This window comes from Melanerpes formicivorus, unplaced genomic scaffold (genome assembly GCF_026170545.1).
Source record: "Melanerpes formicivorus ecotype bairdi unplaced genomic scaffold, bMelFor1.0.p_v2 SCAF_174, whole genome shotgun sequence".
NCBI lineage: Eukaryota > Metazoa > Chordata > Aves > Piciformes > Picidae > Melanerpes > Melanerpes formicivorus.
This window is the reverse complement of record NW_027142526.1, coordinates 384,395-402,098: the sequence shown is the minus strand read 5'-3', so window position 1 is coordinate 402,098 and position 17,704 is coordinate 384,395. Positions and strand designations below refer to the sequence as shown.

General features: G+C 53.1%; 1 protein-coding gene across 4 annotated transcripts in view; it reads left to right on the top strand.

Annotated features, from left to right (window-relative positions):
- The window catches only part of LOC137457367 (dedicator of cytokinesis protein 11-like), a 126,463-nt gene that overhangs the window by 100,839 nt on the left and 7,920 nt on the right, over positions 1-17,704 (top strand). For all 4 annotated transcript variants that reach the window (XM_068169268.1, XM_068169266.1, XM_068169267.1 and 1 more), the window contains 8 exons: positions 2,943-3,125; positions 3,751-3,864; positions 7,426-7,641; positions 7,717-7,774; positions 10,324-10,430; positions 12,460-12,582; positions 14,806-14,919; positions 17,166-17,312. In XM_068169268.1, coding sequence (XP_068025369.1) covers positions 2,943-3,125; positions 3,751-3,864; positions 7,426-7,641; positions 7,717-7,774; positions 10,324-10,430; positions 12,460-12,582; positions 14,806-14,919; positions 17,166-17,312 — 1,062 coding nt within the window. The remainder of the gene's footprint in view (positions 1-2,942; positions 3,126-3,750; positions 3,865-7,425; positions 7,642-7,716; positions 7,775-10,323; positions 10,431-12,459; positions 12,583-14,805; positions 14,920-17,165; positions 17,313-17,704) is intronic.

Genomic DNA, 17,704 nt, shown 5'->3' with positions numbered 1-17,704 from the left:
GGTGCCTGCTGAAAGCAAGTGCCAGCCATAGCTTCTTGGCTAGTCCTGTGCATGCCCAATCACACATCACTGTGGCCAGCTTTAGGTTAAGCCTGGCTCTGAGTGTGACCCCATCTGACTGTGGAGAAGGATTGCATCACAGCAAGCAGCAGTTACTTAACAGCCCCTTTCCAAGTGCACACATGGGCCTCTTGGCCCTCTGCTGCTCTTGCTGCTCTTCTTTCTCACATATTCTTGGCCAGAGGGGAAGGCCAGCACCCTGCAGGGCTGTGCAGCATCTCTCACCTCACCAAACACCTGCTTCCAAGCAGGCCTCTGGGGTCAAGCTCAGCTGTGCCTGAACAGCAGACAGCTGCAGCAGTGCCCTGCCCCCACAGGCAGCTGGCTCCATGCAGGGCAGGCCAGAGTGGAGCCCACCAGCTTGTCTGTCTGCCCATGCTCATGAGTGTTTGGGCAGTATCTTCATGCAGCCTGGTAACCTGTGTGGCCCAGTGGTGTAGTCTTGCTAGCCACAGCTTCTAGATTCCTCTTTTGAGACGTTGCCACCAGCATGCCATGGTGGTGGTCACTGAAGTAGCTACATCTGAGTCATGTGTGTTTAATGCAAGGAGTGGAGAGCCATGGTAACAGCTCCAGCCTTTGACTGGAAATATCCCTCCCTGTAGGAGTTCAAAGCCAGGCTTTGACTGGGGCCTGGAGCCACCTGGTCTAGGGAGAGGTGTTCCTGCCCATGGCAGGGGCTTGGAACTGGATGATCTTTAAGGTCCCTTCCAACCTAAACCATTCTATGAATCCATGATCACAGGATGGAGAGGGTTGGAAGGGACATCTGGAGATCATTGAGTCCAACCCCTCTGCCCCACAAAGTCACCCACAGGAGCTGACCCAGGATCACAATATCCAGGTGGGTTTGGAACCTCTTCAGAGCAGGAGACTCCACAACCTCTCTGAGCAGCCTAGTCCAGGGCTCCAGCACCCTCACACCAAAGAGGTTTCTCCTTTAAGTTCAAGTAAAACCTCATGTGTTCTGTTTGTGCCCTTTGCCCCTTATCCTATCACTGGCCACCCCTGAAAAGAGCCCAGCCCTATCCTCTTGACCCCCAACTTTTAGATACTGATCAGCACTGATCAGATCCCCTCTCAGGCTGCTCTTCTCCAGGCTCAACATGCCCAGTGCTCTCAGGCTTTCTTTGTAAGAGAGATGCTCCAGGACCCTCCTTGGGGCCCTCCACTGGACCCTCTCCAGCAGATCCCTGTCTTCCTTGAATGGGGGAGTCCAGAACCTGACACAGTACTCCAGGTGTGGCCTCACCAGGGCAGAGTAGAAGGGCAAGAGAATCTCTCTCAACCTGCTGGCCACACTCTTTTTCCTGCCCCCCAAACACCACTGTCCTTGTTGGCCAAGCTGTGAGTGACAGCACTGATAATATTTACTCACATTTCCCTTGGTGAGCAGGGGGGGGCAGATGGGAGTGGCTATGGTCCATGCCCCATATGGACCACTGGGTCTTGAAAGAACTGAGCACATCATTCCTTTGAAGGTCTGAAGGCATGGTTGTGTCTGTTGGCTCTTTACCAGGGAGTCCCCCAGGGCTGGTCCCCAGTGCAGCAGAGAGAGCAGCTCTGGGAGGTGTTGATGTCCCCCTGCTGCAGCCAGGTCCCCAGTGCAGCAGAGAGAGCAGCTCCGGGAGGTGTTGGTGTCTCCCTGCTGCAGCCAGGTCCCCAGTGCAGCAGAGAGAGCAGCTCCGGGAGGTGTTGGTGTCCCCCTGCTGCAGCCAGGTCCCCAGTGCAGCAGAGAGAGCAGCTCTGGGAGGTGTTGGTGTCCCCCTGCTGCAGCCAGGTCCCCAGTGCAGCAGAGAGGGCAGCTCTGGGAGGTGTTGGTGTCCCCCTGCTGCAGCCAGGTCCCCAGTGCAGCAGAGAGGGCAGCTCTGGGAGGTGTTGGTGTCCCCCTGCTGCAGCCAGGCTCCCGCGGGGGCTGCGGAGGCAGCTGCGTGCCAGCTCAGAACCCTTCCCTGTTCTGCTTCCCTGCACTCAGCCTGCTGTGGCTGGGATGGGAGGAAGCTGAGTGTGGTGCCTCCTCCTTACCAACCACCACTCATGAGCATGGGCAGACAGACAAGCTGGTGGGCTCCACTCTGGCCTGCCCTGCATGGAGCCAGCTGCCTGTGGGGGCAGGGCACTGCTGCAGCTCTCTGTTGTTCAGACACAGCTGAGCTTGACCTCAGAGCCCTGCTTGGAAGCAGGTGTTTGGTGAGGTGAGAGATGCTGCACAGCCCTGCAGGGTGCTGGCCTTCCCCTTCTGCTTTTCTCCATGCTGCTGCAGCCCTCTGAGCCCCACTGCTAACCGAGGTGGCTCAGGCTGTGCTTTGCCTTGATCCTGCTGCTCCCTGGGGCACATCCCTGTCTGTTTTAGGCTCTCTGGGACAGCAAGTATGAGTCAAGCATGACTTCAGGCTGCTTTTTTTTCCCTCCTGGGGGGGGGTGTGTGGACATGTAGAAGCAGCTGTGTGAGCATCTCAACAAGGTGGGATTTCTGGGTGGGCTTAGGCAGATTTGCTGATGTCCCAGGTGGCAGCCTTTGGAGGGGATGTCCATGGGTCTCCTCCTTCCTCTGCTGCTGCTGCTGATTATGGCTTTCCTAAGTACATAAAACTTCTGCCTGACCAATTTGTTGAGAGTTTACTAATGAACCCCAAAGCTGTTGGGGGAGAGGATGCATGGACATACACAAGCACATCCCAAGCATGGGTGACACCAAGCTACATTGCTTTAGGCAGAGTGCTTAGAAATAGACCCCAAGTCCAATCCCATACATTCTTTCAGGCCCAGATGTTCATTGAGGCTGTCCAGGCTGGAGCCCAGTGTGCTGCCCTGTGTCCCTTCTCACACTGGGGGTGTGCTTCAGTGGTGTGTTTCCTAATACCTGTGTACCTCTTGTGAAGTTCCCCTCAGCATTTTTCAAGGGCAGGGTGAACATGTGTGCTGCCCTCTGCTACGAGCTCCTGAAGTGCTGTACTTCCAAGGTGTCCTCCACAAGGAACGAGGCTTCAGCCCTGCTCTACCTCCTGATGAGGAACAACTTTGAGTTCACCAAAAGGAGAACGTTTCTGAGGACACATCTCCAGGTGAGTGGCTGGGGAGGAGCTCGAGAGCAGGACAGGTCACACTTAATGGGCAGGTGTGTCAGTGTCACCGTGGCACCTCGGATCTGCAGAGCATCTGGCGGCTGTCACCTGGGCAGCCGTGCTCTTGATTTGCAGGCAGTGACTGGCCCTGGGCCCTTTGGGTTAAACCCCCTGCCCTCAGCTCCTCCAAGCTGTTGAGTGTCTGGAGTCAGAGGCACAAGATACATGTCTGTGTGGGCTGCAGTGGGAAGGAGAGCAGGAAGCGCTGCCTTTGAGGCAGGAGAAGGGATTCTCCTGGAGCTGCTTTTGCAGCATGGTCTTTCTTGAAGGAACTTCAGATAGGTCATGGGGAGATGAATGCCCTCTGGGTTGGAATGGATCAGGAAAGAAGGCAACTGATGTCCAGACAGGGATTTCTCTTGGGATTGTTGTATGGCTGATTCCGTGAGCGCGCTGTTCAGCCAAGCAAGTTGATCCTCTGGGGAGTAGATGTCCTTGGGGGACCTGAAAGCAAAGCCACAACAAGCAGCATTGCTTATGCTGTGGGAAAGGGCTGACCTTGTCCTCTGATGTCACTCCTCTCATTAGGGCTCATTTCAGTAAAGGCCCTCCCCTGTTCCAACAGATAATAATTGCAGTGAGCCAGTTAATAGCAGATGTGGCACTCAGCGGTGGGACAAGGTTTCAGGACTCCTTGCTCATCATTAACAACTTTGCAAACAGTGACAGGCCTATGAAGGTAAGTTGGAGAGCAGAGAATCATAGAATTGTTGGGGTTGGAAAAGGTCTCCAAGATCACCTGGCCAACCAGCAACCCAACCCCACCATGGCCCCCAAACCATGGCCCCAGGTGCCATGGCCACAGGGGTCTGGAACACCTCCAGGCATGGGGACTCCACCACCTCCCTGGGCAGCCTCTGCCAGTCCCTGACCACTCTGGCACCAAAGACATTTTGCCTCCTCTCCAACCTAAGCCTCCCCTGGCACAGTTTCAGGTCATTGCCTCTCCTTCCATCACCTGAGACTAGGGAGTAGAGCCAAGGCCCACCTCACTGAAGCCTCCTCTCAGGGAGCTGCAGAGAGCAATGAGGTCTCCCTCAGCCTCCTCTTCTCCACACTGAACAACCCCAGCTCCCTCAGGTTCTCCAGACCCTTTCTCACCTCTGTTGCCCTTCGCTGCCATCGCACCATGTGCTGCCAGCCATCATTGCAAGCCTGGAGATGCACTCAAGGAAATGGTGTTTGAGGGTAAGGCTGATGGCTGGAACTGTGATTTCCAAGCCTACAGTGGGGCTGTGTGTTGCCCAGCAAAGCAGAGCTGTGCCTACAGCAGCAGGACCAGCTGCACAGGCAGGTCGTGCTCCCTCCCTGAGGCCTCCTGCCAGGATGAGGCAGCTCTGCAATTCAGGTGTGCAAAATCTGCTGCTCACCAAGGGTGGCCAAAGAGCTTTCCAAGAACTGCCAGGTTTGAGAGGAAAGACAAGGGAGGGTCTGGTACTTCACTGCCTGAAGGCAATCATTAGCAGAAATTAGCAGCAATATTAACTAAGCACTCTTTCATGGGCATTAATGGTTGTGTTTCTCTGGGGAATAATTGTCTGGCTTTGCACAGCTTCCCCCCTCCACTCTGCACTGCAGCTTGCTCCATTGCACACTGCCTAGGACAGAGAAGAGGAAGTGTTTGTGCAGTCCTGTGATTATCATGTGACTTAGAGGTGGAATGTGAACCTCAGACTTGTCCTGTCACAGGCTTGGCATCAGCTTATACCTGGAAAAACCTCCACTGCCTTCTGTATGCAGAGGGGGTGAGGGTTTCACTCAGCTGTCCTTGGCCACTCATGTTTTACATCACAGCACTCACTGCATTCAATTTGTGTATAAATTGTAGGAGTGCAAGAGAGATTTCATAGAACCCTAGAACTGTTTGGGTTGGAGAAGCCCTCCAAGGTCATCCAGTCCAACCACCAACCCAACAGCACCACAGCCACTCATGCCCAGGCGCCAGCCCCACACGTTTCTTGACCACCTCCAGGGACAGTGACTCCATGTGTGTATGAACCTTGCAGCAACAAGAGGAATGCACAGGCTCAGGCTGTGTTCCTGTGGATACAGCTCTATGAACAGCTCCATGTTTCCAAGCTGCACAGCTTTGTGAGCATGAAATCTTGGGGTGTTTTCCCACAGCAGTTTGTAGACCTCCTTCCTTTTGAGTGTACAAAGATGGCCATCTGCCACGTCCAGTGCACAAAGATGGCCATCTGCCACGTCCAGTGCACAAAGATGGCCATCTGCCACGTCCAGTGCACAAAGATGGCCATCTGCCACGTCCAGGATCACAGATTGCAGTGCACTGGAGAGGATGCTGTGCAGAGCCACAGAGATAGCTAGGGAGCAGGAGCCAGGCTCATGGAGGAGAGGAAGCTGAGTGGGGACTTAACTGCTGCTTTTCACTACTGAAAGGGAGGTTAGAGAGACAGGAGGTCAGGCTCTGCTCATAAGTGTGGAGTGGCAGGGCAAGAGACAGTGGCCACAAGCTGCTGCAAGGCAAATTCCAACTTTACTTCAGGAAAAATACATTTCCTAAGCATCACAGAATGGTTGGGGCTGGAAGGGACCTCTGGAGATCACCTAGTCCAAGGCCCTGCCAGAGCAGGGTCAGCCAGGGCAGGGCACTCAGAACACATCCAGCTGGGGCTGGGAAGGCTCCAGAGCAGGAGACTCCACAACCTCTCTGGGCAGCCTGCTCCAGGGCTCAGCAGCCTCACACTCAAGAAGTTGCTCCTCATGGTCAGAGCTTCCTCTGTTCAACTTTGTGCCCACTGCCTCCTGTCCTGTCCCAGGGCACCACTGAGCAGAGCCTGGCCCCATCTCCCTGACCCCCAGCCCTCAGCTATCTGTAAGCATTGATCAGATCCCCCTCAGCCTCCTCTTGCCCAGGCTAAGCAGCCCCAGCTCCCTCAGCCTCTCCTCACCTGAGAGATCTTCCAGTCCACTACATGGTGCAGCCCTAGGGCAGGGCCCAGAAAGGAGGCAGGTTTTCTCTCCTTGGAAATTATGACATTGGCCAGATAAGCCTGCCTGGGCAGAGCAGCAGCAGGGAGCCTCTGCTGATTTATGACATTCCTGTGCTGGGAAACTCTACAAATGCCTTTGGTGCTTTGGGAATTGGAGAGTGACCACATCAAAGGCTGATGAGCTGGATGTTGAATGAGATGAGGAATACTTCAGGCATGGTTTACAGTCCAGGCCTGGGACACTTGTATGCATGGAGCACTGGTGTCCTGCTCTCACACCAGCTCCTCAGGATGCCAAGGTACCATTGTAGCACAGGAGGAGCTAACCTTGCATTTTGTGCATGCCCATAGTGAAACATCTCTAATTGCTTGACACATACAGCACACTGCATGCAGAATCACAGACTGCATTGGGTTGGAAGGGACCCTCAAGGGTCATCTTGTCCAAGCCCTGCAGGCAGCAGGGACAGCTCCAGCCAGAGCAGGCTGCACAGGGACACAGCCAGGCTGAGCTTGGATGGCTCCAGGCATGGAGCCTCAAGCACCTCCCTGGGCAGCCTGTGCCAGTGTCTCACCACCCTCCCTGTGCAGAGCTTCCTCCTGATGTCCAACCTACCTCTGCCCTGCTCCACTTCCAAACCCTTGTCCCTTGTCCTGTCCCCACAGCCCCTTCTGAACAGTCCCTCCCCAGCTGCCTGCAGCTCCCCTGCAGATCTTGAACTGCAGCTCTGAGGTCTGCCTGGAACCTTCTCCTCTCCAGGCTGAACAGCCATAACTCTCTCAGCCTGTCCCTACAGGGGAGGTCCTCCATCCCTATGAACATCTTGGTGGCCTTCTCTGGACCCCCTCCAGCAGGTCCAGGTCGTTCTTGTGTTGGGGTCCCAGAGGTGGACCCAGCCCTGCAGGTGAGGTCTCCCCAGAGCAGAGCAGAGGGGCAGGATCCTCTCTCCAGCTCTGGCCACACTGCTTTGGATGCAGCCCAGGCTGCCCTTGGCCTTCTGTGCTGTCAGTGCCCACTGCTGGCTCCTGCCCAGCACCTCAACCACCCCAGGTCCTTTTCTGTGCTGCTACTCTAAATCTCACCACTACTCAGCCTGGACTGACAACAGGGATTGCCCCAAACTAGGTGGGTTGTGAGAGCAGGATGTAGACGCGTACTGAGCTTTCCCTCCTGAGCTCTGTGCACTTCCAGCCTGGCAGTGTGTGCAGGGCTGGCTGGAAGGCTCTGGCAAAGCCTGGAACAGCTTTTCTCTCTGGATTTGCTAAGTGGATTTCTTTCGTGTCAGGCAACTGCTTTTCCTTCTGAAGTCAAGGACCTGACAAAGAGGATCCGAACCGTGCTGATGGCTACTGCTCAAATGAAAGAACACGAAAAGGACCCAGAGATGCTGATAGATCTGCAGTACAGCTTAGCCAAATCCTATGCCAGCACCCCAGAGCTCCGCAAGACCTGGCTGGACAGCATGGCGAAGATCCACGTGAAGAACGGAGACCTCTCGGAGGTGGGGCCGGGGGCACTGGGGGCGCGGCGGGGCAGGCACGGGGCACTGCCTTCACTCTCCCTCTCTCCTTTGCAGGCAGCCATGTGTTACGTTCATGTAGCAGCCCTGGTGGCAGAGTTTCTGCACAGGAAAAGTAAGTGTGAGCTGTTTGGGAGGTGATGCAGTGAGGAGGGGGCGCGTGGGGGTCGAAACTTTTAAAGACAAAAGCTCTCTCCGTTTGGTGAATTGTTTTAGAGACAAGCTGCAGGGGTTACACAAACCAGCCAGCACACCAGACAGGAGAGGACAAAGCCAAACCAGAATGCAGTGGATACAGCTAGAAGAAGATGAGTGGTTTCAAAGAAAGGAATCCAAGCTCCCACATAAAAAGAGTGTGAAGCTGTTAGAGAGGGTCCAGAGGAGGCCATGAAGATGATCAGAGGGCTGGAGAACCTCCCTGTGGGAGCAGGACAAGGGGCAATGTATGTAAGCTACAGCACAGGAGGTTCCACCTCAACAGGAGGAGGAACTTCTGCACTGTGAGGCTCCCAGAGGCCTGGAGCAGGCTGCCCAGAGAGGTTGTGGAGTCTCCTTCTCTGGAGCCTTCCCAGCCCTGTCTGGATGTGTTCCTGTGTGACCTGTGCTGGACTCTATGCTCCTGCTCTGGCAGGGGGTTGGACTCCAGAGGTGCCTTCCAACCCTTAGCATTCTGTGATTCTGTGACAGGCTGGGAGAGTTGGGGCTGTTCATCCTGGAGAACAGAAGGCTACAGGGAGACCTCAGAGCAGCCTTCCAGGACCTGAAGGGGCTCCAGGAGAGCTGAGGAGGGACAAGGCTGGGAGTGCCAGGCTGAGGAACAATGGCTTTGAGCTGGGAGAGGAGAGATTGAGAGTGGAGATGAGGAAGAAATTGTTGACTGAGGCTGGGGAGACTCTGGCACAGGCTGCCCAGGGAGGCTGTGGCTGCCTCCTGCCTGGAGGTGTGCCCCGAGGGAAAGCTCATGTTAGAAGCTGGCTGTCAGCATCTTCATCAGAAGTACTGTTATAGGCAGGGCAGAAAATACAGAATGAAAGAGGCTGCAGCCTGACTATCCAAACCTGTGAAGAACAATCAGAAAAGAAAAGGGAGTGTTGTGGTTTGCTACAGAAGAAGGAAGGACAGATGTGTCTGCTTAAGTGACTCCACTTTGCTGGCTTTCTTCCAAACATCTGTGCCACAGTTGATGCATCGACTCCATTGCTCATCTGCATGCCAGGGAGTCCTTGCTGAAATGGACATGTCAGAAAGTTAAGACTGATTCAGAGCTGGCTACACTAGAGCCTTGGCTGGAAAGGTCTTGAGTGCCTTGCTCAGGGGGCTTGGACCCCCTCCAGATTCTGCACTTGGTGTTGGGTGTGTGGGGAAAAGCCAAGACTTCTTTTGCTGTGTACACATTTCACCTGGCTGCAGAGGGGAGAGGATTGGAAACCAGAAAGTCTTTTTTTATATATCCTGGAGGCTGCTTACCACAACCAATGGTAAAGGAGAACTTCTGCAGAAGAAGAGGAACAAAGCCCAAGTGCTGTCTAGTGATTACACTGAGTTACCTCTGGCATTGTCACGCTGCAGATATACATGGGCTGGAGGAAAGGTTCAGTATATAATGATTCAGAGAATCATTCAGATTGGAAAAGACCTCTGAGATCATTGAGTCCAACCATAACCCAACTGCCATGACCACTAAACTATATCCTGCAGCACATCTACAGCTTCTTGAACACCTCCAGGGGTGGGGACTCCACCACCTCCCTGGGCAGCCTCTGCCAGTCCCTGACCACTCCTTCAGGAAAGAAATTTTTCCTAATGTCCAACCTAAACCTCTCCTGATACAATTTTAGCTCATTTCCTCTCATCTGTCCCAACACTGGCCTCACTGAAATCTCCTTTCAGTAAAGACTGAACTACTGGAGAGGAGGAGGCTGAGGGGAGACCTCATTGCTCTCTACAACTCCTTGAAGGAGGTTGGAGTGAGGAGGGGGCAGCCTCTGCTCCTTGGTGGCGAGGGACAGGAGCAGAGGCAATGGTTCCAGGCTGCACATGGTGGGGTTCAGGCTGGAATCAGGAAATATTTCTGCACTGAAAGGGACCTCAAACATTGGAATGGTCAGCCCAAAGCAGTGCTGGAATCACCATCCCTGGGGGTGTTCAAGCAGCTGTGGAGCTGGTGCTTAGGGACATGGTTTAGTGTTGACCCTGCAGTGCTGGGCTGAAGGTGAGCTTAGAGGCCTCTTCCAACCAGCTCTATTCTGTGATTCTGTGATACTCAAGGTTTTTGGGTACATAACCGTGCTTCCTGCTAGGAATGTAGAGTCCTGTTGACTTACAACCAACCTCTCCAGCATCAAGCAGTAACTTTCTTCCTGCATCTTCTGTCAAAGATAGATCCTTGTCCTTCTCTCCTGACTTTCAGTTGGTCACAGCCAGTCAGATGACTTCCAGATAGCACACAGGGCAATCTGTTGTGCTTTGTGTTAACTGCAATCTAGGAATGACTCCTAAAATGGCTGGGGATGTTCTGGGGTGTTCAGCCTCATAAAGCAAATCAGTGGCAAAAATGGCAGTCGGGTCCCTTGCTGCCTGTAGGACTTCACTGTCAGCTAGACTGGCTGTTGGAGCCTCATGCAGTGGGGATTCCACTGATCTATTTGCTTTGGTCTCCTACAGAGCTCTTCCCCAGTGGGTGCACTGCCTTCAGGAAGATCACTCCCAACATCGATGAAGAAGGTGCGATGAAGGAGGATGGTGGGATGATGGATGTCCATTACAGCGAGGTGAGGTCCTGCAGGCTGACTGAGAGCTGAGCAGAAGTCAGCTTTAGCCTTCCTTGGTGTGAGCTTTAACGAATGTTGAGAGCTCTAATGAGAGCTCTAATGGTTGCAGTGACACCTGTGAGGGAGGCTGTCCCCCACGGCAATGCCCCCAGAGAGACTGCCCCCAGGTCAGTCTGCGGGCAGCTCAGGCCAGCAGCTGTAGGTTTGTGATTCCAAGGAAGGACATTTCTGGCCCTGGGACTGAAAAAGCTTCACTGCAGCCTTTGCCTGCCAGGATATGCAAATGTCCCCTCTGCCAGCAGCAGCTTGGCCTTCCTAGGGAGGGACAGAGTGCAAGCCAAGCTCTGCTGTGTCAGATGTCAGCTCAGAGAGTCCCCTGGTGAGTTAGGGCTGAGCTGCAGGACACCACCCAGCAGCCAGAGCAGGACACTGGGAAGTGGGCAGCTGCTTCCTGAGTCACAAGGCCCCAAGGTTATTTCTGCTCCATCCCTGTACTGCTGCCCTGAGTAGGCCACATGCCCAAGCAAGCTGGCCCTGCACTCTAGCTGCCCCATTGCCCTTTCTTCTAGACCATGCTTGAGGATCCTTAGCACCACATCCCACTGCTAGGGCACACATGTTCCTTAGACACATTCCTTATACCTCTGACTTCCAGTGCTGTCCTTTCCATGCAGGGGGCCTACAAGAAATCTGGGGAGGCACTTTTGATAAGGGCTTGTAGTGCCAGGATGAGGGACAATGGCTTTGAGCAGGGAGAGGGGAGAGTGAGAGTGGAGATGAGGATTTCTAATTGTCGAGAGTGAGGCTGGGGAGACTCTGGCACAGGCTGCCCAGGGAGGCTGTGGCTGCCTCCTGCCTGGAGGTATCACAGTCTCACAGTATCACAGTCTCACAGTATCACTTAGGTTGGAAAGGACCTCGAGGATCATCGAGTCCAACCTATCAACACAGACCCCATGACTAGACCATGGCACCAAGTGCCACATCCAATCTCCCCTTGAACACCTCCAGGGTCGATGACTCCACCACCTCCCTGGGCAGCCCGTTCCAATGCCGAATGACTCGCTCGGTGAAGAACTTCCTCCTCACCTCCAGTCTAAACCTCCCCTGGCGCAGCCTGAGACTGTGTCCTCTTGTTCTGGTGCTGGTTGCCTGGGAGAAGAGGCCAACCCCTTCCTGGCTACAACCTCCCTTCAGGTAGTTGTAGAGGGCAATGAGGTCACCCCTGAGCCTCCTCTTCTCCAGGCTAAGCAACCCCAGCTCCCTCAGCCTCTCCTCACAGGGCTGTGCTCAAGGCCTCTCCCCAGCCTTGTTGCCCTTCTCTGGACTCGTTCAAGTGTTTCGATGTCCTTCTTAAACTGAGGGGCCCAGAACTGGACACAGGACTCAAGGTGTGGCCTAACCAAAGCAGAGTACAGGGGCACTATGACCTCCCTGCTCCTGCTGGCCACACTGTTCCTAATGCAGGCCAGGATGCTATTGGCCCTCTTGGCCACCTGGGCACACTGCAGGCTCATATTCATGTGGCTGTCGATCAGCACCCCCAGGTCCCTCTCTGTTTGGCAGCTCTCAGCCACTCTGACCCCAGCCTGTAGCTCTGCCTGGGGTTGCTGTAGCCAAAGTGCAGCACTCGGCACTTGGACTTGTTGAATGCCAGGTGTTGAAGGCCAGGCTGGATGAGGCCTTGAGCAGCCTGTGCTGGTGGGAGGGGTCCCTGCCCATGGCAGGGGGCTGGAACTGGATGATCTGTAAGGTCCCTGCCAACTCAAACCATTTTATGGCACCATCCCAGAGTTCTGGCACTCTCCTGTGGAGGCAGCTGAACAACCAGGAAGTATTCTGTTTCCTTGAGTTCTCTTCTTTTTCTACAATGTAGACTACCTTTGGAAGGGGCAGAAAGACTCAGGGGTTCAACTCATGTAACTGTGCCTGCTTCTACTGGGAGCTGTTAAAGCATCTGCAGTTCAAGTTGTTTTCTCTTCTGCTTTTGCCTGTTAACTGACACCGCCCGTCTGGGCTGGGCTCTCAGGAAGTGCTGCTGGAGCTGCTGGAGCAGTGTGTGGATGGCCTGTGGAAAGCGGAGCGTTACGAAACCATCTCCGAAGTTTCCAAACTGATCATTCCTATTTATGAGAAGAGGAGAGAATTTGAGGTGGGTGTTTGCCAAGCTGCTTGGCTTGCAGCAGATCATCTTCTGCACATCTAAGAAAAGAAAAACCAGGAGGCTCTTTTTATTTTGGATGTTAAGAGTTACTGAGTTGGTGGCAGGAAAGCACACTGTGCTGGAGTGTGTCCAGAGAAGAGCAACCAAGCTGGTGAAGGGCCCTGAGAGTAAGGCTGATGAGGAGCAGCTGAGGGAGCTGAAGTTTTTTAGTCTTCAGAAGAGGAGGCTGAGGGGAGACCTCATCACCCTCTGCAATTCCCTCAGAGAAGGCTGGAGCCACGTGGGGGTTGGTCTCTTCTCACATGCAGCAAGTGACAGGACAAGAGGAAACAGCCTCAGGTTGCCCTGGGAGAGATTCAGGTTGGATATTAGGAACAATTTTTTCCCAGCAAGGGTTCTCAGGCACTGTCCCAGGCTGCCCAGAGAGCTGCTAGAGTCACCATCCCTGGAGGTGTTTCAAAGTTGCCTGGATGTGGTGCTGAGGGCCATGGTGCAGTGTCACTGGCTTAGCAGCAGTGGTGGCATTGTGAGCTTAGACTTGATGATCATAGAATGGTTTGGGTTGGAAGGGACTTCCAAGGGTCATCCAGCCCAAACCCCCTGCACTCAGCAGGGACATCCTCCTCTAGATCAGGTTACTCAGAACCTTGTCCAGCCTGATCTTGGATGGGGCCCAGGGATGGGCCTCAGCTACCTCCCTGGGCAACCTGTTGCAGTTTCCACCATGCTCCTGGTGCAGAATTTGCTCCTCACATCCAATGTCAATCTGCTCTGCTCTCATTTCAAATCATTGCCCCTCATTGCCTCTGTAAGCAGTCCCTCTGCAGCCTTCTTGTAGCCCTCTTCAGTACTGGCAGGCTGCTATTAGGTCTTCCTGGAGCCTTCTTTTCTCCAGGCTGAACACCCCCAGCTCCCTCAGCCTGTCCTTGTAGCAGAGGTGCTCCATCCCCCTGATGATTTTCATGGCCCTCTTCCAGACCTGCTCCATCAGCTTCATGTCCTTCCTGTGTTGAGGGCTCCAGAGCTGAGCACAGCACTGCAGGTGAGGTGATATCAAAGATCTCTTCCAACCTCAATAGTGCTATGGTTCTGTGACTGCTGGTGATGAATCAAATCAATGGAAGCAGTGTTCTGGATAGTAATCATTAAACCTAAAGACACAGAAGACTTGTAGTGACTCATCCCTACCTTCCCTCCCCTCAATGGAGCTGTCCTCATGCCACATGCTCATCAAAGCCAGATTCTTTCTTAGACTTGAGGCATTTTGAGGGTTAAAAACAGTGTGAGAACTGTTCCAAGAAAGGACTACAACTGCAGGTCAGTCAGTGGCAAGTGGAGAGGAAGGAAGGAAGCTGTAACCAGCTCTCTGCCTTGCTCTTTCCCAACGCCTGCTGTCACCTGTGCTTTGCTGAGGCTGTTGCTCAACTGCTGAATAGATCTCCTCTTTCCCTTGTAGTAACAGAATAGAATAGAATAGAATAGAATAGAATAGAATAGAATAGAATAGAATAGAATAGAATAGAATAGAATAGAATTAACCAGGTTGGAAAAGACCTTTGAGATTATAGAGTCCAACCCAGCACCATCTGATCAACTAAACCATGGCACCAAGTGCCTCATCCAGTCTCTTCCTAAACACCTCCAGGGATGGTGACTCCACCACCTCCCTGGGCAGCACATTCCAATGGCCAATCTCTCCTGCTGGGAAGGACTTTCTCCTCACCTCCAGCCTAAACCTCCCCTGGCACAGCTTGAGACTGTGTCCTCTTGTTCTGGTGCTGGTTGCCTGAGAAAACAGATGAGCCCCCACCTGGCTACAGCCTCTCTTCATGATGCCCTCCACAGCAGAACAGCATCCAGCTAGATCACTGAAGCTAGAGGAAGCTGTGATGTATTTTTTCCACCATAAAGCTGTAAAGTAGTCTGTAAAATGGGAAAGTAGTCCAAGCTGTTCAGTCCTTCAAGGCTGGGGACCATGCCCAGGTGGAGGCTCAGCCTTCTCTCTGGGGGTGCTGCCACTGCTGCAGTCTGTGGTTCCTCTCAGCCCTGAAGCTCAGCATGTGCTGAAGTTTGTGATTTGCACAGGAAACTCCATGCATTCAGCCTCTAGAAACCAAAGTCTGAATTCTCCAAAGGAGTGTGTTCAGCTATCTCAGCAGCTTCCATTGTTAGCTAGAATCTGCTTTAATGATGCCAAAATCTGGTTTCTAGAAACTTACTCAGCTGTACAGAACACTTCATGGAGCATATGCCAAGATCCTGGAAGTAATGCACTCAAGGAAGAGGCTTCTTGGAACCTTTTTCAGGGTGGCCTTTTATGGACAAGTAAGTATAGCCATGGGCTTGCCAGCTACCCCTCAGCAGGTGCCCTGGCCCCTAAAGCTGCTACTCTATCAGGGCTGAAGTTGCAAAGCCTGCTAGCTTCTGGTACAGCCCCTGGCTCATCCACCTGAGTGTTCTCATACCCTTGAGGTGAAGCTTTGTGTCCAGGAGCACTTCATTTATGATCCTGGTGCTGGGCTTTCAGAAAAGAGCTGAGCTGGCAGGAAGTGGCTCAGTGGGTCCCCAAAACACCAGAGTTTTTGTAGGTACAGTTTTGTAAGTTCCACAAACACAATGTAGTGTGGATAGTATACAGCCACTAACAGTGTAAAGCTATGGGAGAGAAACAGGAGTAACATTTTCTTCTACAGACAACTGCTGCTCCCTTCTAGATGTCAGTAAAGGCTATGGGGAAGCTGGAGGCAAAATATCTACCAGTGTTGGTTCCATACTTGTAGAAGTTTTTGTTAGCTGGAAAAATGGAGGACAAGCTCAGAGTCCCAAGAAGGAAGGGGAAATGTGTCACACCTGGTGAAGTCCTCTGAGCCCGAAAGTAGTTGTGGGTTTGGGTTGTTTCTCCACCTCTAGCAGGTAATCTGATCAAGTGTGTTACACCTCCTCTTCTTTCTGTCTCTGAGCTACCTGCTGCTCTGTAACCACGGGAGAGATGCAGAGCCCCCCATGCTGTGTGAGACTGGCCCTGCTTTTCCTCCTTCCTTCTTCTAGAGCATATGGTGAACACCCCTGAAACCATCTTGATTGGTAGCTTTCAACACCCCTGAAACCACCTTGGGTTTGTGCCTCTGAACACCTCTGTCACCACAGGCACAACTTACCAGAGCTTTGGCTTTTGCTGCAGCAAACATTGTGATTGTCCTTTTGTCCCTAACTTCAGCTTTGGGGATGTAGAAATCACAGAAGGTTAGCAATAGGCAAAAGGAAACAACTGCCAGCTGAATTTTCTGGAAGCTGTAAAAGTTGCTGGATCTGTTTCTAAAATGTAGCTCTCACAAGCACCCCTTGAGCCACCTGTGCACTTCAGAGCTGTTGCCAGGTTTGCCAGCAGGAGCAGGGAGGTGGCCGTGCCCCTGTGCTGGGCACTGGCGAGGCCACACCTGCAGTGTTGGGTGCAGCTGCAAGGCTGCACTAAGCTCTCCCCAGAGCCTTCTCTTCTGCAGGCTGAACAGCACCAACTCTTGGATGCTGTCCTCAGGGGTTACAACCATGGGTATGCCCAGGTTACCAAAGACACTGCTGGTGATCCCAGAGCTTGCTTTGTGCCAGCCTGCAGCTTCTCATGCCACAGCTCAGTACTGGCTCAGGGCCTGCAGTCAGTGTGGTCATGTAAGGACTGAGAGGCTCAGGCATGTGCTGCATTGAAGGGTGAGGTGATAGGGGTCCCTTGTCCAGATGCAGCTTGTTTGGCACCAGAGGAGGTGTTTCCTGTGCCACACCTCCTTGTCTCCTGTGTCTGCTGACAGCCTCTAAAATTTAGCTCTCTATCATCTGACAAGCAACACTTGCTGCAGTTGTGCACTTCAGAGCTTTGCCAGGTCTACATCCCAGCTACACACAGACAGCTCTGAGCCTCTCTCACAGCTGCTGACTGGAAGAGCTCCCCAAAGCATGCAGCTTTCCTGCTGTTCCCATGACAGGGAGGACTGGTGCTGCAGGCACCACCTTTCTTGCAGTTTTGTCTCTGTTTACACCAAAGACACCAAGTTCCACTTCCCTGAATACAAGAGGACTCAGAGCAGAGGAAACCCATTTCTTTCTTTATTGGTTGTAGTCCCTTTTAGCCTATACAAAATCCTTCTCTCCAGTCTGCCCTTGTGGCTCTGCTGTCAGGGCTTTCCTCAGCTTCTGTGTCTTTCTGCTCCTTCTCTACCATGCCTTGGGTTTGTGGTTTTTGCCCCCTGCTTGCCTCTTTCCAACCTTCAAAAAAAGTCAACTGCTGACCATCTTCCACATTGTTTAGATTTCTCACTGCTCCTGTTCAAGCCTTTGTGTTCAGTAAGGACCTCTTTGTGTTGGGTGGGGAATTGTATGGGGGTTTCTGCACCATTTTTGAAGGACCCAGTTGAACAAGCCAAGTTCAGGGAGGCTTTATGCAAGCCATAACCTTCCAAACCTTCTTGCCTTTCTGAAATGTTACTAGAAACTTGCTTCCAAAGCAGCAAATCTAAAATACAGTTTTCCAAGTGAAGAAACCCAGCTGTTCCTCACTGCTTGTTCGTGGTTACTGCCAGGCATTCTTTGAAGAAGAAGATGGGAAGGAATACATCTACAAGGAACCCAAGCTGACAGGCCTCTCAGAGATCTCCTTCAGACTGCTTAAACTTTATGGAGAAAAATTTGGGTCAGAGACTGTAAAGATCATCCAGGATTCTAACAAGGTAGAGCTCAAGACTGTGTCCTGCAGCATCCTCCTGGCTGCTCATGGCTTGTGTGAGGATTTGCTTCACTCGGTTAAAAACTGGCTGGGCCTCAAGAGTGGTGGGGAAGGGAGTTAACCCCAGATGGGGGCCAGTCAGTCACCAGTGGTCCCCAGGGCTCAGTGCTGAGGCCACTTCTCTTTAAGGTCTTTATGAATGGTCTGCATTGAGGGGATTGAGGCACCCTCAGTGAGCTTGCAGAGGACACCAAGCTGGGTGGGAGTGGTGATCTGCTGGAGGGTAGGAAGGGTCTGCAGAGGGAACTGGCCAGGCTGGGCCCATGAGCTGAAGCCAATGGGATGAGATTTGCCAAAGCCAAGTGCTGGGTCCTGCACTTGGGTCACAACAACCAC